At 34.6% G+C, this 25,431-nt stretch overlaps 1 protein-coding gene and 1 long non-coding RNA gene across 8 annotated transcripts in view; one reads left to right on the plus strand and one right to left on the minus strand.

Moving 5' to 3' along the window:
• LOC121350291 overlaps positions 1-25,431 on the plus strand; it is a 57,263-nt gene that overhangs the window by 25,951 nt on the left and 5,881 nt on the right. For 2 of the 3 annotated variants that reach the window (XR_005954648.1, XR_005954647.1), the window contains 2 exons: positions 9,118-9,279; positions 12,234-12,324. This is a non-coding gene — a long non-coding RNA (uncharacterized LOC121350291). The remainder of the gene's footprint in view (positions 1-9,117; positions 9,280-12,233; positions 12,325-25,431) is intronic. The other variant, XR_005954649.1, reaches the window with a different exon arrangement.
• IDE (insulin degrading enzyme) overlaps positions 1-25,431 on the minus strand; it is a 54,028-nt gene that overhangs the window by 17,793 nt on the left and 10,804 nt on the right. For 4 of the 5 annotated variants that reach the window (XM_041461502.1, XM_041461500.1, XM_041461504.1 and 1 more), the window contains exons 4-16: positions 25,117-25,286; positions 22,879-23,001; positions 21,354-21,466; positions 20,787-20,949; positions 20,089-20,181; positions 19,473-19,564; positions 17,775-17,855; positions 15,554-15,657; positions 9,036-9,138; positions 7,935-8,057; positions 7,219-7,301; positions 3,025-3,169; positions 311-421 (exon numbers count right to left, since the gene is read on the minus strand). In XM_041461502.1, the coding sequence (XP_041317436.1) occupies positions 311-421; positions 3,025-3,169; positions 7,219-7,301; positions 7,935-8,057; positions 9,036-9,138; positions 15,554-15,657; positions 17,775-17,855; positions 19,473-19,564; positions 20,089-20,181; positions 20,787-20,949; positions 21,354-21,466; positions 22,879-23,001; positions 25,117-25,286 (1,504 nt within the window). Of the gene's footprint in view, positions 1-310; positions 422-2,358; positions 2,504-3,024; positions 3,170-7,218; positions 7,302-7,934; positions 8,058-9,035; positions 9,139-15,553; positions 15,658-17,774; positions 17,856-19,472; positions 19,565-20,088; positions 20,182-20,786; positions 20,950-21,353; positions 21,467-22,878; positions 23,002-25,116; positions 25,287-25,431 lie in introns of all 5 variants that reach the window. The other variant, XM_041461501.1, reaches the window with a different exon arrangement.

The following is a 25,431-nucleotide window of genomic DNA, read 5'->3' on the forward strand; positions in this document are numbered from 1 at the left end:
GCTAAGATTTTCCCCTCCATCCCCCTACTTAGATTTCTACTCCTACCAGAGCAAGCTGTGCTTCCTTGATACATCTGACTAAGAAAGACTGACTAAAAAAAGATTCCAGGACCAGTTATTTTTAACCAAAGAATGTTACATACACAACTCCAAGAAGCTCACAGGCACCAAAAAATAAAAGTCATTTGAAGTCCCACTAATGCAGAATTTCACTCTCTATTTCCAAAGACTGTCAGCCCTCGGATCTCCTATCAGGTCAATGCATTCAATTTTCAATTACTCCAAAATGTGAATTTCTCATGCAGCTTACCGCTTCCTTGATAATTTCAAATCGCTTTTCATCAATCTCAAAAGTAGCCATTTTCTCAATGATCTTCTTGAGCAAGATATGTTGCTTGTCGTTATAACCTTTTACAGAGAGCTACGGAAAAAGTGCATAAGTTGCTTTAAATGTGGAAGATAAAAGAAGAAAACCATTACCAAGTCTTGTACAATGCCACGAGCAATGCACTTTTCAATACTTACGCTAAATTCACCGTTACGGAACATTGGATCATTCTTAAGTTAAATCCCTTTATCCATTAAGAGGTAACTAACTGACAAATACAATATTGTGTATTTGCACAGGAGCTCTAAATGCACAGAATTAATGTAATTTCCTGTTGGTGTAAGTAAACTGTACTCAGAATACAGATTTTTAATGATTACAGTGTTGAGTCTTGGAGTACTGAAATGGTTTTAATCTAGGTTTCTCACTTTAGTAATGAAGTCTGGATTCACAATTTTCTAAAATATTCTCTCCAATTTACTTTAACCCTTGGTTCACATCTACGTTGTCGATCAAAGAATATTTAAGGGGAAGTAAGCAATACTACAAAAAAGAGGTGCTATAAACAGCAGCACATTTTATAACCAGGATGCTGCTGAGCTGAAACGTCATCCTGGAATTGTAATGACACATTGATCTGATCATACATATTTTTGAAAGTATAAATGAAATAGACTTGCTCATTTAAAAAATAAAACTTAAAAATTACTGTTATGATTTCATCAAGCTACAGAAAATTTCTCTAGCAAAAAGGCATTAAAAGGCATTTTTTGCAAGGAAAAACTTCAAAATTTGGTGTCTTGAACCAGGAATTTGATTGGATTTGTGCAGTTTAATTAGGATTAAAACTAAACTTTAGAACACAAACCAGCATATAGAATATAGCATATAGCATATAGAATTCCTGCTTTTCAGCAGGAAGAATTTTTTTGTTCTGTAGTTGCTGAAGCACAGCTGAACAATAAATTTGAAGAAAAAGTTATCATAAATAGATTCATGACAAAGGCTGGTATCCTAAATTAGCACAGGAACCCAAAGAGTTCAACAATCACCACGGGTCGCTCAAAGCATCAGTATAGTCATTAGTAAATTACACTTATTAATTATGAAACTTCTTACAATATGGAAAATAATATTACAAGTTCTCAAATAATATTTAAAATAACTGTGACTAAAAATTAAGAAAATTACACACTTTTTAAAAAAGGAATTAACCCTGGTCATAGAAACATCAGCAAGCTTTGAAACTGAGGACAACCTAATGATTGCAGTAAGTCAGGTGAATGCAACAAGAAAATTGTATTTGCACTTGATTTTTTAAAAATGCAGCACTCTCTCATATAGAAAATGTAAAGACAATACACAGTACATTCTTCTACTAAAATACTTTGGAAAATAACACTTCTACAGGAAATTTCAAAACACATTCTGGCATATAAGGATGGTTAACAAAAGCTTTTAACCAAACTTCAAGAGAGATAAAATCTCCTATCATAAATCTCATAGGAGAAGCTGAATAAGCAATAATAATTTATCATAATACCAATATTTATCAAGTACTGTCAATGCTTTATAATAGATTATAAAATATGATAAAAACAACAGGAAAAGCCATAAATATCCAGCATTGCAATCTAATGAACACATGCACAATCCATCTCCACAGCTCACTGCAGTAGAATTAGGAAATTATAACCAAATCTGTAAAGCTGAGGATTCATTCAACAGAAAAGTTAATATTTTTATACAAAAACCAGCAATACTACTTTCCAGATTATCATGCAAGCAAGTAAAAATGTGAACCAGAATGCAACAATTACACTACACACATGTTCACAAGACACTGCAATCTTAAACAGGTCACTCAGTACTGATTAAAATACAGTCTTGCATTGCCTTTAATTCATGAGATATATGCAAGGAAAAAAACCATTAACCATCTCATTTAGAAATGCAGAAGTCCAATGTTTTCTCCAAGCTCAACAACTCCCAAGCTGTTTCATTTCCTCCTGCGTTCTTTTCTTACTTACAAGTATTGCATTCATTCCTGATGCAATGCCATAGACCAAACCTGAGAGGCGTGCTGCATATGTATACTCTTTTAAATCATCCTTCAATAACCTGATAAACAGGTATGTCATGTTGCAATGGAGAGGATCAGCATAAATGTAGCGACTAACAAAAAGAAAAACAAAAGAAATGCTTTGATACCTCAAGCAGTGACAAGGTAATGGATGAAGAAACATGACTGAAGAGTATGTATATGCAGCCTCATGATCAGTAGTTCTTGAACAGGAAAGCAGAAGTATACTATTTATTTAATAGCATGAAAAGGGGTCTTTTACCCCATCAGTCAGAAAGTTTTTAGTAGATATCTGACCAACAAATATGTAAGCTTGGATTAGGGTTGTGGTTTTTTTTAATGGAGGAAGAAATCTTACAAACTAATTAATTTCACGAATGATATAGAAATAAAGAAGAAAATTTGCTTAATGTGAACTAAAAGACTGTTGAAGACTTTTAACAAAATTCAACTTAAAATTCAAATCAAAGAAAGGATGGCTAATAACCAAGATCAAAAGGACTAACAGCCTTTATTTTTTTATTTAAAAGTCCTTCCATCAAATCAATATAAAAATGTTGATGAGTGGAAGTAGTTTTAAGGCTCTAAGCTTTTCCTTGACTTGAGTACTTACATACATCCCATAGATGGTATTTTGGAGATCATAGTTCAAGCCAGCTAGTTCTGCTGCATATGCATACTCGTTGAGGGAGTCTTTGAGTAGTTCAAGGTACAAATAGGCCATGTTACAATGCAAGGGATCCACGTAAGCAAATGGGCTGGAAGAAAATGTTGAAAGTAAAATATGCAGTTTAAAATTATTTCTCTGTTTCTTTTGGCCTTTTAAGTTTGATCTGAAGGAAACAGTATTTGCTGTGTTTTTATGCTGATGGATCCCATTCTGAAGGACTCCTATTTCGAAGCCAAATATGAACACATCTGAAAAGTGTTACTTAGCTTGCATATGGTTTGATGACTAAATATACTCAAGATCCCAGAGATATTCTATTTATGCTCATAAATCAAGACATGTTTTATTTACTTGGCTGCACAGTCAGAATTCACCAGGAGTAAAAGAAACAAAATATACCAACATAATTTAACAGACCAAAATGAAAGTCCATGTACTGAACATTAATTAATTAATACTCATACACTATCAGTTTCTATTACAAAAATTAGGAGATCAACAATTTTTGGTATGACAACATGCAGTACATGCCAAGGTCAGCTCAGGAGATAAGTCTGTGTACCCACTTTCTTACTGCTGTAACTTTTTACATTATTTTTATAATGGCAACTCTCCAAAACCTACTGTTGCATTAGGAGCACATGATCATACACAACACTCTTATAAATTTCTCAATAAGAGAAATGCAACTCAAAGACTGAAGTCATGCTTCAACCCTGCTAATTGTTAAATACCTGTCTGTTTTAAAGATTTGAGAAGACAAGTTATTTGTACTATATGTATTGGTAAAATCTCGGAAGTGCATGTAAATTCATTATCAATGTCACAGATATGATCACCAGTATCTGAAGCATTTGCTGTCAGGATATGGCTTACAATTAAAACCTGACTTTTTCCTGAAGCATTCAGATATTCAGGCCATTACATGTGTTTACACCTATACAGCAGGGTATTTCAATGTGTGTATCAACACTTATGTAGTAAAACAAGACCACAACACACAAACTGATAACTAAAACACATGGCAACGATATTTTTAAGAGGATTCCTCATAGCTTTGAACTTATCTGTTTTAGGTTAAGAAAAGGAAGCACAGGAAGATATTTTAACAAACTAAATTAATGATTTCAAATGTATCTATTTGAGAAGCAGAGCCTGCTATAGTCTGAAATCCTAGCCCAGATTAAACAAACAGGTCAGTAAAAAAGACAAAAGAACTGGTATTTGCACTTCTCCCTACAATGAGAATTTCCCAAAACTGAGCAAATTCAATATGCCAAACGATATAAATCAAATTACTATTGAATTTTTTAATTAAGACCAAATTCAAAGTGAGATGTAGGTCAATCCTACAAACCTTCCTCCAGACTCATTAAATTCTTTCCCATTTTGATACTAGAATACACACTTAATCAGTCTGAGTGATTACTGTGTCTGTATCAGTTTTAAATTGTGCATTCTCACTTAGCTGGCAAAGGCCAACTGGGAATTTTGAACAAAATCACAACTACTAGATCATTAATCCTCAAGTGAAAAATAACAGAAAACAATTATTACAACACTGTTCTGGGAGTTGCTTCCTATTATTGACAGTTTTGTAAACAAAAGCTTATTTCTAGTTTACCTTTTCTTACTGGACTCAAAGAAGTAGAACAACTCAATCACTAATGGTGCATTTAAAAAACCAAACCCATAACATCTAGTCCTTTCCCCTTTCAAACAGCTGTAAGTGACAGAGCTGGAATCAACACGGAAATGCTGAGTTTCAAAGCATCACCACATTACATGGTTGTTTTACTTCCTCTTAAAAAACGATACTTTTTGATTTTTTAAGTTGCAATTCTTGCAATTTAAGCAATAATGCAAAAGCTTATGATCCTCTTTTAGACTAGGCAGTTAAGTCAGATGTTTTTACTGTGATGTTTCTTTAACACAAGGATGCCTGTAAGGATTTTCAGTTTTGGAACGAGGTGATTTCAAGAGGTTCATACAGATATTGTTCCTGTGCAGTTTGTATATTTAAGGGAGAAACCAACCTCATCAACTTCCTCTTAATTTATCAAAACAGCAATTGCTGCTACAACATCTGGACCAGGATTCTTTCTATGCTTTATGTTGATCAGGGTTGCAGGCAGAAGAAATCCTCCTAGTTTTTTTTTTATCATACTGAAGCAGTCTGCAGTGCAAACAAACTCTTGTAATCCACTACAAGGCAGCAGAGGCTTCATATTCTGATCTAGAACTGAGGCTTAGACTTTTTATTAAAATCTATGTCATAAAGATGGCTTTATTCACCAGTTCACTTGGTCCCATGAGATATGAGTGATTTCATCAAGTCTCATGAATAAACACTCTACATTTCAACATGTCCTTCAATGACCATCAGCATGACCACAGAGAGACAGATTCTCCAAGAGCCTTTTCTAAGTATCTGAACTAGACAAACCTGGTTACAACATCTTTTAGAGGTGATGCACCCAGTATTGTCGAAATCTCCTCACTCCTGCTCACGCACAATTACCATCTCATTTTTAAGGAAAAGGAAAGAACCCCTGCTCCCAGCCCTAAGCAAAAAAGCCAGCTCTCACCTGGAACTGCTCCTAGGAGGAAAGAGGCAAATCATTCCACCACAATGGTCAGCAAAGCTCAACTACTTCTGGCTTTTTATAAGGGCTCACTGAGATGAAAGCACAATCTAACTGGGATATACCATCTCCACAGGTCTAGGTAAAATACCCCTGCTTGCTGCAGGAGGGCTGGACTAGACCCTTAAAGGTCACTTCCAACACAATTCTAAGATACTGTGTGTATTGCATACACTTACACCTTGGTGTGCTCTACATAAACCCAATTATTATCTTTTATTCATTCACAGATTGTTAGATATTATAGTTCACCTGAATTGATTTAAAAAACCACCACAGCTGTAAACTCAGTGTCCATCAGTAAAATCCTATTTTGGATTTGGCCAAAAATAGCACAAGGGAAAGCTACTAAGAATGAAAAAGAAGGCAAAGCACTGCAATTGCTGTTCTCTGATGAGAGATGGGAAGTTGCCATTTTGATCCTCCATTTCCTGACACATTTTCCTGAAGTTGAAAAAGTTCTAACATCGGGCCTGTGGTTTCAAAAAGCAAAAAGAGAAAATGCCCAGGCAACCTATTTTGCCCAGCTAGTATCAAAACCAGTACCAAGACATGACACACACTGAAAAAATCCTCTGTATAATATCCTGCAAGAAAAATTTCAAGTGGTCTCTCAAAACAAGAATTCAACATCAGTGCATCTGTGGGAGCCCCCACAAAGGCCCTTCCAGCAATATCACCAAATAACTTAATTAGGCAAAAGGAGAGTCCCTGAATTTTTTCTGGCTTTCAGTAGTTCAACACAGAATCAGCTGCACTTTAAAAACAGCAGGATTTTTTTTAATTCAAAAGTTAGAAATTTATTACTTGAAAGGAACATTAAGAAGTTCCATCATTGTCATGCTCACTTAAAAAAGATTATCTTCTAATGATGAAAGTCATGCAAGATCAGAATCAACATTACATCATTTTATCATACATCTTGAGGTCAGAATCAAACACTCACTGATAATATAGACAATGCTCTTCAAAAAAAAAGTACAATCAGTTTTAGGTGTCAGTTAAGGAAAATCCCAGAATTTTCAAGCACTTTTTAAACTGATTTGCATTATGCAAATGAAAACAGAATTTAAGCCTAAAACTATTATCAGAATAGCATTTCATAAGAAAAACACATGTTAAAATAGCTGTGATTTAGTATTTAATTTGAAAATACACAATTATTTTTAAAGAGGGATATTGCAGTATGTAGTGGGTTCTATTGGCAGGTATATTTCAGGTATAGCAAATAAAATATAAAAGAAAATTTGGTTTAAAAGTATTTTCAAGTAAACTTTTCCTTTCAGTATAGAAGGAGCACATAAAATTTCTTGCTACTCAATTACTGCATATCTTAGATGCGCCTTCCTGCATCTAAGCCTTATATTACATATTCAAAGTAAGGACAAAGATTCTAAAGTGCAAGAAAGCATTTTTGCTGAACAAATGCAGATTCCCAATAAGTAAGAAACTTTTGGAGACAACTTTATGTGATATACTTAACATTGCATACCTGAAAAATTCAAAGTTGAGACAAGCTTTCGGCAAAAAAAATTTGTCATCTTGCTTGAACCATAGTTTGCTCATAGCAGTGTCCTGTGTCAAGAAAAGAGGCTTTGTTAAGTCATCTGACTTTTAACTGCAATACATGCCACACCTTAAAAAAAGCCTCTTCACCACTTCCAATTGCCCCTTAGAATTATTCCCTTAAATTCAAATTGCTTGAACTGCTATATTCAATATATATAGTGAATATAGATATATTCAATATATTGAATATATATTCACTATATTTTGAGATGAGTAAATGACACTTCTCTCATTTTTCCATGCAATCACAGGCATTTTCTGTACGCAGTTACATAACAATAGCCTTCCCTACACCCTCGACTTACTCAACAGTGGTCAAAAAAAATGGAAGAGTGACAGTCACCCTTCTGCTGAATAAACAGCTCTATTGCTATTTTTATCAACTGCTGACACACTTTCAAAAGGGCAGATAAGAGTTCAAGCTGTATCTAGACTCACTTTCCTAGGAACACAAATTGCCACAGTCCAAAGTTCAGCAAGAATTAACTTTCTACTGTCTTTGTCGCCAAATATTCAAGTTTTGTACTTTTTTGTTTTCTATCCTTTGGAATATGAGATGATCTGTATTTTATGAAACAGAGGAATTAAATTCTAACTTCCCAGAAGGTTAGGCAGTAAACAGGACAAATGACAGTTTACCTTGACAAGGGCAGGGTACTGTGTTGCATCTTTTTCCAATGGCAAAATCTCAAAGTTTGTAGGAATAAACTCATTCTTCATTGGAAGCTTGAATTTCCCATTCAGGTCAGCATTTTGCCATTTCTAGATCAACAGGAGAAACAATGAAGCTATGCCATTTTCTGCTTAATTAAAGCATACATGGGCTTATTTATTTTATGCTAATACAAAAGATTTAAAAATGTATTCCAGTACCTTCTGTGTAAATATTATTAAGCTAACAGGGAAAGAGAGAAATACCTGGGGAAAAAAAGTTGGAGCAGGCTATCAGCAGGATGAATTGCTCTTAGAAGGAGGATAACAGATAAATAATTTTGAAAAGTTTATAGTAAAGAGGAGGGTGGGTTTATATCTTATATTTTCTGCTACTGTGAACTGTAAATGAAGATATTAAACTAAACATTTAACCAAGAATTCTAATTAAGAACACAGGTATGGTCAAGCTCAAGGAAGTGCTCCCATGCAATGTCAGTTCAGAGCACACTCAGAAGGTCCAATTCAACCCTAAGGTAAATTTTACAGCCATCTCTTCATAGGAGATCAAAACAATAACAAGTTTCAACAAGGATTTGCCCACCTCTTTTTTTTTGAGTTTTGATTTTTACAGTCTCTTTTAACTGGCAAAACATACTTGCTTTCTATGTTGCAAAAATCAACTTCAGAAGCAGTTACATAGAACAGTTTTTAAAAATTCCTTTTTTAAGTACTGATCAGTTCATTAATATATAATAGAGAGTTTTAAGTTTTTAAAAGTTAATGCTTACTTTTTTTTCTCAGCCACTGCATATTAGGGATCTTCTACAAAAAAAACTGTAACAATTCCTGCACTTAACATGGTTTATAACCACTAAAATACATCCCTCCTATATAATAAATATTTGAAATCTAAAGACTAATACAATATTCTTACTTCCTTTAACATTAAACAGACTCATTGTATGACTTTCATGCTATGAAAAGCAGTGGATTCAAATTCCCCCTTCAACTATATGGAAAATTGGACAAACAATTTACCACTGACTTTCACTTGCAGATATTAGAATGTTACAAATTTTAACATGCCTTAATAACTTCATCAGAAATTGCTTCTTGCTTGTACTGTGTTCCATACCACTCTTCCGTTCGATCTGTTTTTCCTTCAAAGGACTTGGAAACTATTGCAACTCTGAAAACAAAGAGACACTTTGGCATGAATGTGTCTGAGAAAAGACTAAGACTTCATTTCAAGCACTGTTTCTGCTTCATCACCTGAATACCTTTATTTCTGCAAACAGTCCATAGACAATTACAGTGTAGAAGACCATGTGTAAGTATACAGAACTACATGCTAAGGTTAACCTGAAATGAAATCAGGTTACCACAGTCATTTAATGCCACTGTTTTTCTGAAGTGTTACAACCCGGGGTTACACACCAGTAGTGCTGCATGCAATTTCTATTTTTAAGATTCTTGTTGTTCCAGAAAACAAAGCAGTTCTTGCAGTCTTCTAGAAAATTGATTGTAATTGAAGCAATTACATTTTCTATACCACCTGTATGAACATCCAAATATGTGAAAATACTGATTATAGACATTTTATTCCAGTTCTAGTGTCACAGAACTGTAGATAACCTCACATTGAAAGGGGCTCATAAGGATCATCTCATATTCAACTCCCTGCTTCTTGCAGGACTACCTAAAACTAAACCATGTGACTGAGAGCATCATCCAGGTGCTGCCTGAACTAAAGAACACACCTAAAAAAGAAATCCAGATTAAAGAAAATTGCAAACATACCAGTATTTTGTTAGTAGCCGACATGATAGGTATCAAGAAAATTCCTTTAATTCTATTGAACAATGTATCAATGGAAGTAGCTAGCTTCAAGAGTAAATAGATGTTTCTAAGAAAGCAATTACATTTTCTATACCACCTGTATGAACATCCAAATATGTGAAAATACTGATTATAGACATTTTATTCCAGTTCTAGTGTCACAGAACTGTAGATAACCTCACATTGAAAGGGGCTCATAAGGATCATCTCATATTCAACTCCCTGCTTCTTGCAGGACTACCTAAAACTAAACCATGTAACTGACAGCATCATCCAGGTGCTGCCTGAGCTAAAGAACACATCTAAAAAAGAAATCCAGATTAAAGAAAATTGCAAACATACCAGTATTTTGTTAGTAGCCGACATGATAGGTATCAAGAAAATTCCTTTAATTCTATTGAACAATGTATCAATGGAAGTAGCTAGCTTCAAGAGTAAATAGATGTTTCTAAGAAACATATTCTAAGAAATGGTCAAAAAAGGTAGCACAACTACCTGCTCTCCTGGACATGGCTAAATACCTGCCTGCCCTTGGGAAGCAACACATGGATTCCTTGTTTTGCTCTTTTTTTCTTTTGCTTTCCCTGTTGAACTATCTGTATCTCAATTCACAAGTTTTCCAGCTTTTACCCTTGCGATTCTCCCCTGGAACCCACTGGCAGGTGGGTGAGGAAGTGGCTGTGTGGGGCTTGGCTGCTGGCTGGGGTTAAATCACAACACAGGTACAAAGTTGCTAAGAGACTACAAAAACTATCAAGTCTCAGAATTTCAGAGCAACCTACCTATCAGATCTTTTTGCACAGTAAATAAGTAATAATAAGAAGAAAAAGAAGTAAGAGTCCTAAGTAGAAAAATTATTCTAATAAAATGCCAATAATCATATGGCTAGAGCAGCAAGACAAAGATGTTTAATGCTAGAATACACTGTTTGAATATGTCTGTTATTCAACATTTCCTCCTCCTACCCTTCTCCAACATACTGATGCTCAAGCAGTAGTGATAATCCAAGCACCCAAACATTTCTTACAGGAGCATACTAAAATTCAAGAGCTAAAAATAATTGTCTACTCAGTACAGAAAACAAAATTGTGGAAACCAACACTGTAATTCTTCAAGCAGTTCTGCTTCAACAGATCCTTCTCTTTATGCCAAGTCACTACTGGAATGATTACTGACATTTTGAGTTGTCAGAAACATACCCACAACAACAGAAACAAATCAAAAGGCATTTTGTCTGCCCAAGAATTACAACTTAAGACCAACAGGAAAGAAGATCAGGACACAAAAAGAGGGGAAGAGAAGCACAGCAGGTAGAAATGCTATGCCATGCAGGTATTTCAATATATCATAATCCATCTCTAAAGTCACCAATGATGTAACATTAGTTTTGCTATTAATTTCTCTGTTGTGCTGTATAGCACTATGAACATCCGTATGTTTTAGGACAGTGTGGAAATGCACTGGGAACTCAAGATAGGCAATCAGGTAATCTTCATAGGATCTGTTTAAGTATATTTAGGCTTGAGCCATTCATGGATACGGAACACAAACTATAAATGCTATTTACTTCTCTAGATACATTCCTGTACATCCAAACTGCTGTAGTACCCAATTTCTGAAACAACCAGTTTCTATAATGTGATGCATATTTACTAAATACTATCCCTGTTTTTCACCCTCCTGAAATCTAAATTGAAGCTACAGGTGAGAAATCCACAGGACAATGTTACTTGGGAAGAGAACGTGTGCTTTAAAATGAATGTACTTCCACAAAATATTATCAACTATTATACTCCAGATTTATGTAATGAAACTCAAGGTTCTGAAGTTGGAAAAGTAATAGAATACTTAGTATTTGTGACATTAGTAACAAATGTGTCAAAGCAAACCTATTCTTATAAAGGATTGACTTTTTTTGGACCTAGTTTAAACTTTGTCTTCCAAATTGTGATACTGTCAAACAATGGAAGAAGTTACTTTTCTCTAATTCAAATCTATAACACAACATGACGGAAACAAAAATAACAAAAATCTACATTTGTCCGTAAGTTTCCTCACAACCATCAGTAAAACTGATGTGAGGCAACTCATGCTACTCAAAGGCCCTCACATATCAATCATCAACCCCCTCAGAAACCAGAGCTGCTGCTGGGGTACAGCACTCTGATCACTGCAGATGCACAAGTTATTCCTTAGTGTTCAGTAAAACTAAGCTGCTGCCAAGGATTTGTGGGGAGGAATGAGTGAACAAATTGTGATTTTCAAAATGGATGCTGAGACCCAAAGCAATTAAAAACAAACAGATACATTTCTAGCATGTTTACCTTCAGGGTGAGCATCACCAAGTGCAACTGAGATAACTTTGCTGAGTGTCTGTGAAATTCCAGTAGTTAGAAATTTCTCTATCAACACTTTTGGCTTTCATTTTATTTTTCTTCCCTCTAGGACAGTACTAGTGCTGTACTTCTGCTATCAACAGAGGAAAAAAAAACCCACTTACTATCCAGGGGAAAATGTTCTTTAGCTGCTTAATCTGGTGAGTCACTATCTTCTTAAATTTTAATAAGAGTATTTATTCTGCAGATGCTGAAGGGAAAAAATGCCTTGGAAATGATAGGAAAATTACATTTTTCAGCTAAGATTGCTACACATGCCAAGTCTATTCCCTTACCTTCACAGATGGCTGGTAAAACCCAATACAGTTTGAACAAGTAAAAATACATTTACATTTTCAAGTTTCTCTCTTAGGGAAATTAAGGCACTAAATACAACAAGTAGTGTGTGGAGGTGGGAAAAGAATATGAACACTTTCTGTTCTGGGTCAATCAAATGGAAGCATATGTATACTTATATGCATACCATCTGTGAGAATGATTTTTTTTTCATATTTTTTAAACTCAAAATTTGTTAAGAAAATAATAGTTAAAAAACTATACTTTTAAAAAGACACAATGCAGTTACTACAACATAGCTATACCAAGAGGTCCTTAATATAGGTGAATAAAAAAGAAATTATAAATAAAACCACAATACAAAGAAAAAATTCAAATCAGTGCCTACTAAAGCACCTCAAGACAGAATGTATGCAAGACATAAAACAAAAAAATAACAATAAAAACAGGAAAACAATGCCAGACAACAGGCAAAGTTAGGATGTGGCACATAATTCTTTCATAAAAAGGGAGAACCGAAAGGTAAACATGAGCATACATATCAGTAAATGGTGGATAACCAAACCATACAGACATTGAAAGCAGATGGCACGGCGTTTTTTTTAGCATATAAAATTGCTCAAAAAAAGACAAAACAAGGGAGCAGGCTGCTGTAATTCATTATATTCATATAGATACAGATGTAATTTTTAAAAATGTAACACAAGGGGACCCTTTTATTAACATCTGTAATCTCAATTCATTAAGAGAGCACACTAAAAACAAAATCCACAGTGGCTTTCTTGAATCTTCGTAATGTACCATTAAATCACTTTTAGTAATACTTAAGTAAATTTCCCCTTCCCAAGATAATGTATCTTGCCAGCAATTTAAAATAAAAGATACTATAAAATTATATTCCCTGCTATATTTTACTATGCTTTGAAGGATCTTAGTTAAAAAAAAGATTTTTAAAAATTGCAGTTCAGTTCATTCTACTTCTAATTTCACAGGGTAAGTGCTTAAAATGTATCTAAAAGGAATACAGTACCATATACAAGTTAGTATTTTCTTTCAGTCAAATGAAAGTAGGAAAGTCTGATAATATATTACTTCTTTAACAGTTAACTGAAGAAGCCATAAAAACAGGTTTATTCTAGTTCTGAAAGTCCTTTTTTTTCTCCCAATACTTTTAGCACCTTTTTTATACAAAAGTTTAAAATTACACAGTTCTTCATCTATTAAATGACATCTATTTCTTAAGTCAAGTAAAGTGAAGAGACAACATAATTAGTCCTGAATAAGATTAAACATAACATACAGCACCAAAAAGCACCAGCTGGAAGAAAGCAAGGTGAGACACATGACATTTGAAGCCCACAATTACAGAGACCCACAGGAGTTACTGATCAGTGACCATTTCTGAAACACCTATCTCCATTATCTGAAGGATCAAACTATTATTAGCTGCTTAACATACTAAAGTTCATCTTCAGTTCATATTTCTTCTAGATATGTTCCATCTTGAAAAAAAATCTAGTTTTTTAAAAAATTAATCCACAATTACCAAGCGTAGAGAAAATGTCCATTTACCAGAAGTCACTTTGTCAAATGGGAGAAGACTGATGTAGCCCCACAAAACTACTGTAGGAAATACATACCATAGTAAGCTGTTATCTTCTTTGCTTACTATGTTTCAAGCATGTTACACCTAAATTCTGTATCTTTTTAGAATTACTTTTCCTCTCTAATTAGATTCTTGCTCATCTTGAGCTTCACTTATCTGACCCCCCCCTCATTTCAGCAATGGACAAAGAGGAGTGCAGAACTGCAAAGTGCAGATATGGGCCTACATTACCTACAGCAAAAGAACATTGTGAAATAGGCATTTGCTGTGTCACTGAAAAGAACACACCACATTCTTCTAAATACCATTGCCACTATTCTTATGCTTCTGGCCACATTCTATAGACTTGAATTATCTCCCTTTACTGGTATTCTCTACACTCTCCTTTCTCACACTAATAACTTGAACTAGGTTCATTATGGCTGTCTTAGCTGAAGTGCTGACAGCTGCAAAGAATGTCAAAAGACTGGCCCAGCCAGCAACAGGAATAACACAGAAAGGTGGTGAGTGGTCCGTAGCACGCAACAGCATCTGACCAAATAAAGAACCTATGAATGTAGGTACCTGTACTAATTTCCTCCAGCAATTTTTCAGTGTTAAGTAAGAAGATGCTTTGGAAGTTCTCTGGGTAGTAACAAAGACCCAATTTACATTATGAATCAGATAATATTGATTATTTTCTTGCAATGTTAAGAGCTACACTTCAGAGCTATGTGAAGCTATAATAAACATCAGATCTCATTAACACCTGCAGCTTCTTTACTAGATCAGCATCAGCTCAGGTTTGTAATTGCAATTTGTAAGCAATTCTAAAACTAGTTAAAACTAGTTAAAAGTTCACATTCATGTGGAATTTGGTTAAGCTTATCTACAGAGAGCAAGTAATTACACATTTTCTATGTTAATTACTGAAAACAGTGTTTATATGTTAAGAGGTATCAAATTTTCAAGAACTTGGGTGGCACAGTAACATGAAAATACATTCAAAATAGAGAAGTATTAAATACTTTGGGAAAGAGAACTGGAGATTTTCATTAAAGTGTTGTTTGTTCAAAAGATGATCTTTTGACATAGTCAAGCTTCAGCTGAAGTATCCCACACACATTACACACAGATGCACACCTACACACAAAGATACAGACCCCTCTTTAAAGGGCATTAATTACTATGGCAACTACTGTGGCTGATGCAGGCAACTCCCTTTGTTCTATCACTACTTGCATATCCCCAGAAACACCAGAACCCCATGACATTTGCAAATATAGTTTATAATTCAAGTTTATCTGACTTTATCCAGTAATTATTTGAAATACATCAACCTTTGAAAATAAATTAGCGTATATCTAAGACCTTCTCATACAAAGAAACGTAGTGAAGATTTTTCAACCACATTTACTTTAGAGCTGCAAGAGACACCTAAGATTTTGTGTTTCCATTAGTTCACCTGCTCTCTTATGATGTTTGTGTTAAAATACAGTTTAACTCACCGAACATTTTCTGGTCTCAATTTATCCAGCACCATCTCTATTAAATCAGGCCTGAATTCTTCAAGCAAATATTCAGCAGCCAATACTTCTTCTATAGGGTAATACTAAAAAACAAAGCCAAGGAATATGTAGATGAATGAAACAAAACTAAGCATGAAAAAGCTACAGTTCAGTAGAGGAAACAAAAGCAAACACTCCTGGTCACTAAAGCTGTACTACCTTGGTAATTTCAAATTAAGAATGTGTAGAATGTTTTAAGATCTCCCTCAAAACTAAATAAGAGGGAGTAGCACTCTAACTATGCAATCATATTTCTCAAGTATTAGGCAATTTACATAATTTATATTTACCATTCTTCTCTCAGAATATTTAATGTCTCAATATAAAAGCCACCCACCTTTAAATAGTATTTTGATTAAAGTAAAAATAACATGGTAAATGCTGACCCCTGCAGGATATTTATCAATATAAAAGAAGAACCAAGTACTCATGAGATTGCATTTAGGGAAAACAAAACATAAATAAGCAAAATAAAACAAACACAAAACCTAGGCATTTTTAGGACTCTTGAACAGTTCAATTCTTATTTACAATAATTTAAAGCAAATTATATTTCAATATCTAAAAGTATAATAAGAATTTATAAACAATTAATTCCAACATTTTTTATTTAGGGCCAACTTGAAAATCTCTTAAGGTACGCGGCAACTTAAGAAGAAAATAAAAAAAGGTAAAACTCATCTGAAAATGATTAATGTGGTTGACAGGAAAATTTTCTTGATAAACACCTGCTTACCAAGGGAAAACGACCAGGTGACTAAGTGCTGAGTACTTGCACTTTGCCACACCAGTGTACTTTTTTCAACCAGAATTATTACAAAATGGCTTTCTGAATTATATATATTATGCAAAAAATTACAGTAGAATGGCTTCCAGAACAGAGAGTAAGTCATAAAAAGGATTCTGGAAAAGAAAAAGGGTGGTGGAGGGTGGAGATCAAGGACAATGAACCAAACCTGTGTTATTAAAAATTCAAGTGTGAATGCTAAAGATTCAGAATTTGATGGTCATTTAACTACTAAAGCAGAACTAAAATTACCATTCACACTGCGAAGCAAAAGACAGACAGTTTAAAAAAAAAAAAAAAAGTCCTGATTCAATACCCTGCTCTTTGGAACACTGCTGGCAACTTCCTGGCCTGATTTTTGGAGACAGCAATTGTAATCAGAAATAATCCAACAAATACTGAAAGACTGTTTCAGAAGTTGGAAGTCCATTTGTTAGAGATTTTAGGCATTGACAGAACAAAAAGCAACAGACAGCACGCCACACAGGAGCTCTTTAAATATCCATTTACATGTTTTCAGCCAAGACCAACACTTTTTAGCACACAGATAGAAAATTTGAAAATTAAACACCATTATTTTAGACTTTACAGATTAAAGGCCTACAACCAGTAACAGTAATTCCTGCAAAGAAACCAAAAGTTTCTCTGAAAAGATGGAGACATTAGCTATGCAATGAAGAACGGCTGCAATGTATAAAAGCTGTGTAATTTCACTAGAACAAAAAAAAACTCAGCAACCCCCCCTAAATCTTCCATTAGCACAAAATGAGGGAATTTTGCAAGAAGTATTAAAGACCAAGTAAAAGCTACATGATGATTCTTTCAGTACTAATATGCAATCACATCTCTGAAGTCAAGCATCTGCAATTCGCAATCTTAATACAAACATTTCTGCTTATTGCAGTATTTCAACACTGTGAACTAAGGAACACGGTGTTTATGATAAAATATTCTTTGTCTAATATTGCCCTAGAGAACATTTAGCTACCAGGCAATGTATGGTAGGTACATATGCAATGTATACCAGGTACATACCAGGCAATGCAATGGCAAGGTACATATGTCTTTATAAACACTGAAACAAAGTGTTTCTAAAGACTTGGTCTTTCTAAACCAAGACCAAGTAGCACCTCCAGTTACTGTACAATCAGTTCTACCAAGTACAGAAGTATTAAATGGTAGAGTGAAGAGAATGTGACTTATTGACTGCCAAAACTGCCATTGACTGCCAAGGCCTATGCAGCATACAAGATGTGCAAAGGACCTCACAGATTCCTGTATTATTAAGTGGATAACCAAACACACTGCCAAATTATTATTAGAAAAAACAGCAACCAAACAAAAACAAAAACAAAAACGACCCCCTCCACTTACATGCAACATTCCTCCAAGCTTTGATGTGTAACCTCGTGGTCGTTCCTTATCTTTAAATCTGAATGCCACAGCATTTAGATCCTAGAAAACAATGTATGGATGATTAAATACCATAAATTAAAGCCTATTTTAAGAATAATTACTGGCTACATAATTCCTTTTTATAATGAAAAAGGAGGAACTACTTTTGCTGTATCCATGTTATAGCAGACAAGTATCTAACAAATTTTCAGGATTATTCAAGTTGCATCAAACTCACAAGCAATTAGTGATAGTCTCATAATGTGAAGCATTACACAATTCTTGTAAGTCCTTTTCATGCTGAGATCTGCCTCATCTCTTATATATTTAAATTTCCTGATAATTTGAAAACACACCAACTCTGATCCAACCAGTACACAGTATTCCAGTGCAATGTTTGTCATATATTAATGAACTGAAGCCTCTCTCTCTCTCTTCCTTTTCTCTTCCTTTTGTTCAGTCAGCCAAAAGTAAGTTCAGAGACAGAAAAAGCGTGTTTCTTTTTGCTGTCTCAGCCACAGAAATAGAACACATAATTCTTAGAATACAATGGCAAGGGTGAATTAAAGAGAGCTAAGACTTTAAAGCCACTGAAAAGGACAGTCCATCCTTCCATGAAACCACGCAGAGAGACTGATTAACTCAACAATTCAGCTGCAAGTAAACTCAAAGATTCTTTTCATACTAGTTTGCCAACTCTCTGACTCACCCCTCAGTCTCAGGAGTTCTGGGACTGAGAGAAGAGGAGCAAGGGAAAGGCACAGGGATGAGACAGAGGGATGGAATTACCTTTTCCAAAACTTGTATTTGCTTACTCTCTCAGTGAAACAAATCCATTGGAACTTCCAGCAGAGGATAACAAGACCTGAGACTACTTTCACAGCTATATAGTGTCCAAGTGTATGAAACAAAGCTAACCCAGCTGCAGAGTTTCTATTTTCAGAGAGACTCAATAGTTTTGGATCAAACAAAGCTGAGATGGGAACAGGAATCTTACCCAAGCATATGTACTGAACCAATGAGACTATATATATATTTATATAAATAAAATTGGGTTTGTTTCACACTGACACTGAGAAGAGCAGCGCTGTGTAACAGGACACTTTACATTTTTGCTCTGTGCACACAGAACTATCCAGACTTGTAGGAAGCATGAACAGTTCAACAAAGACTGACATGTACTGCCAAAGCACTAAAATGGCTTAATGAAAAGCCTTTAGCTGACTTTTCAAAAAGATGAGGGGAACAAACAGCAGATTCAATGTCCTACTGCCTTTACAATCTCAACTATACAATTTCACACATGAAAGAAGGGAGGGGTAGAATAGCAGCCATTTAAATTTCCAGTTCAATGTTACTCCTCACAATAAATGTTTCCTCCCTTCTTCAGTGAAGACTGAGCAAAGTTATGTAAAATCCTTGTGGACAGAGCAAGATCCTTCTTCCTCCACCTCCATTATGCCATCCTAACTCCCACCTCTGTAAGAGCATTCCACACATATGTTAACACAATGTATTCTGCATGTACTTGTCATTTATGTCATGCTGCATCTTAAAAATGAACTTAATTACCATGTGATTATTAAATGCTAGTTACAAAGTCAAATAATCTAATTATAAAAAAAAAAAGTTTGTAAAAAGACAACCACCACATATAGTACAGCCCCAATTACTTACCTTGCACTCTTGGAAAACCCATTCTTGAGGTCCTTCTGTACGTAGTTTTTGAATATATTGGAACATGTGCAAAATAATATCTTCAACATGCACTGAAAAGAAAAAAATAATTATTCACTCAGTTCTGCACAAAGAAGAAATTTAATGAACACAAATATGGCTTTATTTTTAATTACACTTTGCTACATCAAGATCTTTAAGTACATCTGCAATCCCACAAAGTTAAACTAGCTTTTTTCAGACATGAATTTAAGGTAAGTGTTTATGTCCCCAGCTAATTCCAAGAAGTGCACTGAACAAGTCTTATTATGTGAAAATATTGATTTACAATATAATTTCACTCGGATCTAAATAGCACACAAAAGTAGTAACAGCTCTTCTTCTTTAAAGAAGTTTATTTTAAGTATTTAATTAACTAATTTAATATAACCTTAAATAAGTTGATTTCTTATGTTAGGTGAAGTTAGCATATTTAGAGGAACTAAACACAGAATAATAACAAGTTAATTAAAATAAACTGGCTTTCAAGCTATAATATCAATTACTCTCTTCAGATACAAACATAAAACCATCACATCAGCAATAATGTGGAATACAGACAAAGTGCTTCACTTACAAAGTCCTTCTTCTGTCAAGTCCACATTAATGATGAAAAACATGAAACCTCTAGCACCTTCCTTCTGGCCTCCAACAAGAGTATTCACCCACCCTATGTCATTAAAAAGAAACTATATTACATAAACAAATCTATAACAATTTATGCAACTTTTTGCATGCTTCAGCAACATTAAAACCGATTTTGATTCATTTACATGTTTTCCTTTACTTCATTAATGTCTACAGCAACAGTGCAAGTTAAACATAACCCAAGTCCGACTGGACTGATTTTGTACTCAGAGTGATATGACAAACTCAGGATCATTTGATTACTGAATAATTTACTTCTGTTTGGAACAGAATGATATAAAGTAAAATAGCAAAAGATACACCATTATAATCTTCCAGACATTAAGGGACCTGACAGTAACCTCAAAGCTAGTGACAGAACAGAGACGAGATCATTATGCTGAAGTTCAAGTAACTCTCTAAAGAGGAGTCAAAGAAAGAATAGCCTCAGCAGCCTGAGTGACTGTTATCTATTTATTCCTACCTGCTGCAGAAACAAAAATAAAGCACAAAATGACTTAAGAGTTCAAATTACTCAAATACATAAAGGCTTTAATACACAGAGGTCTATTTTAAGTGAGACATAGTTAAACTTAAAAAAACTATGTGATCAAATATTTTTCAATTCTCTGCCCTTGAAGGACTTACCTTTAGCTTTAAGCTCTGACAGAAGACTCCCCGGGCCTTCATGCCCAATCAGATGGCCAAGGTAATGGCCAGGGTTTGATTTATAATATTTCTGAAGGTCTGGTATAGGAAATGTGACATAAAGATTTCTAATGTCCTTAATGGGTACCACTTTATAAAGTTGCTGCAGAGAGAAAAAGCAAGGAGACCCATAAACAAAGGGAAACTCATTTACTGTATTCATCTCAGGAGCATGTATCATGTTCCCTTCACACACACATATTACAAACACATCTCCTAAATTTCAAAAGTATCTAAAACTTAGGGCAACACTTCAGCCATTCATGATAAAAACAAAGAAAACTAATTATCTCAGTTGCTTACAACGGCAACCAAATGTGCAACCTTTACTATAAACTATACAAAACTATACTCAGCATGGAAAAGTGGGGGGAAAATCAATAAAGAAATATGGAATTTAACAGGGACATTGATAAAAGAATAGTGAAGTGCACAATGTACTACTGAAACATAAAAAATAACATTTAAAATATACACTTTGGATGGAAGACATATCTCTATACGTACCCGGAGATGCTCCTCTTGGAAAGGATGTTCAGGAAACTCTGGTATAGGGACATTTTTATTCTCTACTTCTGAAAATAACTTTACCACTAAGCAAGTCAGCTCATCCAAGGATTCTAGAATAAAGAAACATCAGGAAAAACATGGTTATTATATAAGGATTCCAACAAACCTGTTTTTTTAATATTGTTTGGGAGAGTCATGAATCATACAGGAAAGTAGTTTTAATGGTGTTATGATTTTTAATTTCAGAAAGAAAACAAATATCCGTATTTCAATTTTGAACTATAACATGCTAGAAGCACCATGCTTATTAAAGGAAGATTTTAACCATGAATAAAATAAATCTTGTAACTGAAAATACATCTTTACATTTTACAGATTAAACTAAGCTAGAAACGAAAGATACATCAGATATTGAACACCTACAAAAATAAACACTCCACAGAAGTTCAAGGGACATAGAATTATACCTGCAAATTTTCTAGAGTGAAAGTAGCTTTGCCAAAACTTGTATTTTCTTTAGCCTCAGCTCACGTCCAGTACTTCAAGTACACCATGAGTCAGGTCTGTCCTTAGCACCCAAAACACACACCTGTGACCTGTTCAAGCACTACCAAATTTTCCAACCATTCTAATTTCAGTCTGTGACTGCAGTGCTTTGCAAGAATGAGAGAAGACTGTTTGCAGAAAGAATATGATGATGTGCATTAACTCACTTAAACTGACCTAGACTATTTCTGTTGAAATGCTGCCTTCAAAATTGCCTTCTGCCTCAAGAAATACATTTTGGAGCACTTCTCAAAGTGAGCATAAGATTAAAAAAAAAAACGTTTTCTGACAATTTTTTAGTGAAAGACTTCCAGGGGTGGGTATTGGAAGAAACACAGCATCAATTGCTTGGACATCTCAACATATAATTTTAATGCTTGAAAGATTTCTAAAAGCAGTTACCTTTGATTGTTATCAAAACAACCCCAGTTAAACTGAGAAAGCAGAATCTTTCCTGCCCAATATATGCATGCTCCTACACTACACTACCAGAACTGTGCTGGGGGAAAAAACCTAACAAAACAATGTAAACCAAGAGGGTTCATTATATATTAAAATTTTGTGAATTGCAGGTTATTCTATTAAAAGCCACCAATATTTATGCAGATCAGCAAAATAAACATTCATTTCAACTTGCAGAGACAGTTTTCTTTATACATATTTACAATTGCCAATGCGATTCTTAATGAAAAAGCTTCCATGTAAAATTCCTCAGCGAACTGGCTCTTGATTAGATAAAAAGCTCACTTTTTTCCCATTTGTACTCACCATCTAAGCATTACTGTAAAACACCATACAAATACTAGTCTGCCAGTGCGTTTTCAAAAAGCAAATAGTTTTCAACACACTGTTATTTTGCTTTTGGCAAACCTATGTAAAATATCATCTCAGCTGTGGAAGGTTCTAAGCAGTTGGAACCTGCATCTTTTTTCAAGTATATATGGGAAGTCTTACTCAACCAAGAGAACAAACTCACCTCTTCCTAAGACACAAATAGCCATTAAATTTGATGAATAATAAGTAGAATGGAACTTCAGTAGCTCTTGCCTTACATCTATTCCTTCTTGGGTTGGTCTAGTTTCCAGAGTGAATTTATTCCCTGTAACATGAAAATAATTAGCAATATGTGATGTTTAACAATGTTATGAACTTACAGATCAAAAAGAAATATATAAATTAATCAGTCTGCTTTCCTTTGGATGGATATTAATTTAAAAAATAATCAATATGCATAATAAGAAAACTGACTCAATACTGTTTTATGTTTTAAATATTTTGTCTATATTCCTCACCATATGCAGACAAATTAAATGGTGAAGTTCTAGACACCCTACTCTGTTTACTCCCACAGCATCAATACATAAGATAAAATAAAATAACATAGTTAAAGTTTCAGCCAGTAACTGTGCTGTTACAGTACTGAAGGACATTAGGAAGGAACAGTCAGAAGACACCTTGCAGCTGCAGGAAAATGGACACTAGCCAGTGCAGAAGTGCCTGGAAAATTACTAGACACTGAGGGTAATGATGGAGAAGAGTCACCACCACAAGCATTAATTCAGGGAGATCAGTGAAGGATATCTGGGGAAAAATGCACACTCAAAAAGAAAACTGGAAGGTGCATTTGTTTCCATGGACAGACAAGGAATAATAGAAGGTTTGCTGACCAAACAGGGTGCACAGCAATGAGGAGTAACCTTAAGCATCAAAGGGAGTAATTCCTGTACTCTGCTAGATTAACAACATCTCAGCTGATCAAAGGAAAACAATAATGTTGCCAAATGCATCACAGTTGTCATCTCTTTGGGTAAATAAAAACCATCAAAGCTGAGCTCTACTTCTGCCAAGTCGTACCTACTGGAAAGCTATGTGCTGTCATTTCATTTCAGAATCAGAACCTAATCTGAGGAGAAAGGAACATTACTATTACTGCTGAATTTCAACACATTTTGGGTATTCTCCCCAAGAAAACATTTCACTTGTGTGAGCTAGGCAACCTTCTTAAACTGTACAAAACAATTTCTGCAATTTCCACTTACGTTTTCTGTGTGCTACATAAAAATTAAATAATGTCTTCAGCAGCAAGAGGTTACAGAATGTACTTTGAACACCCGCCTATTAGTGCACATCTCCCAAGGCTTTATTTTAAAATTTACCTGTTTGGAGAATGGAGTTATGGTTTTATACAGAGCCTCTCTTTACTGGTCAACAGAGCCTTTACCTGCTCTTGTGGCAGATGGCTACCAGACCCATAAATATGCTATCCATCAACAGATGTGAAGGTACATCTTGTCTTTTCAGAGACAGAGGAAGAGACCACTGCCTTAAAGCCCATTATCTGCACTCCCATTCTCCTACCATATCCAATACTTGAATCAATTATTCATAAAGCAAACTGACCCATCCAGAAAACACATTGTTTTGCACACATTATACTCAATGATGAAACAGTACAGTCCTGTTACTTTGAAGATTTCAAAACTAAATTAATGTACAAAATAATGCCTATCAAAAAAACCACCCAACATTTAAATTTCTACCAAAGCCTCAAACATTTGTGGCTTTGTCCAGAACTATGATATCTTAACTTTAATTCTTTTTGAATTGAGGTTTAGCAGTGTTTATTTTAAATTGTTACTAAGCATTCTGAGAATAACTAAACCTGAACAAAAAAAAATACAGCCGTGGGACTGGGATTTGTCCAAGATCATTCTGTCTATCAGTCTCCTACTGTTGTGTTCTATGGTTCAGATTTTTGTTTCTATATTCCTACTCAGTAATTTCCACAGTGTTTTGCTGATCATTCTGACTTGACCTAGTCACTGTCATCTAGTCTAAATGCAATATTAAATAACAAGAAGCATGTGGCCAACAACAATTTAAACACAACTTGTTCACATTGTTATACACAAAGACTTAACAGTACCAAATGACAACCAAATCCAGTAACTGGAAAACAGCACTCACTGCAGTAATTATCAGAATCATAAAGGTTTCTTCATCACAGTACTCCAAGTCTTGGATCACTCTTTTTCCTATGCTATTGTCTAGCTCTGTTTGGTCTAGGATGTGAAAAATGCAATAAAGCACCATAATAAACATGCATGGAGAGGAAATAAGAGAATTGTTACAGTCTGTCTTTAGCAATTTTATATAAACAATAATGCTATGTATGTTACACAGAATGCCACTGGATAATGATATTGTAACAAACCTGTTCCAAATTTACTGAAGGGATGGTTGGGGTTTCCAGTAGCCTTCTCCAATTGAAACAACCTCCAGGCATCATTCATCAAATTCTTCTCATGCTCAGAATCAACAGCATTCACTTCCCTGTCTTTGCAACTTTCATCAAACAGGGGGCACAGAAAAAACTGGGCAAATCTAAAGAGAAAAAATTTAGTTCAAGTCAAGAGTACTCTACATAAATTGTAACAGAAAAGTATAAAACTTGGTTCCTCCTGGAAACAGCTGAATACATTATTTTTTAATGCAGAACTTAGGAATTCTTTAACAGTTTTGACACTGA

This window comes from Pyrgilauda ruficollis, unplaced genomic scaffold, assembly GCF_017590135.1.
Source record: "Pyrgilauda ruficollis isolate IOZ18807 unplaced genomic scaffold, ASM1759013v1 scaffold15, whole genome shotgun sequence".
In the NCBI taxonomy this organism is placed as follows: domain Eukaryota; kingdom Metazoa; phylum Chordata; class Aves; order Passeriformes; family Passeridae; genus Pyrgilauda; species Pyrgilauda ruficollis.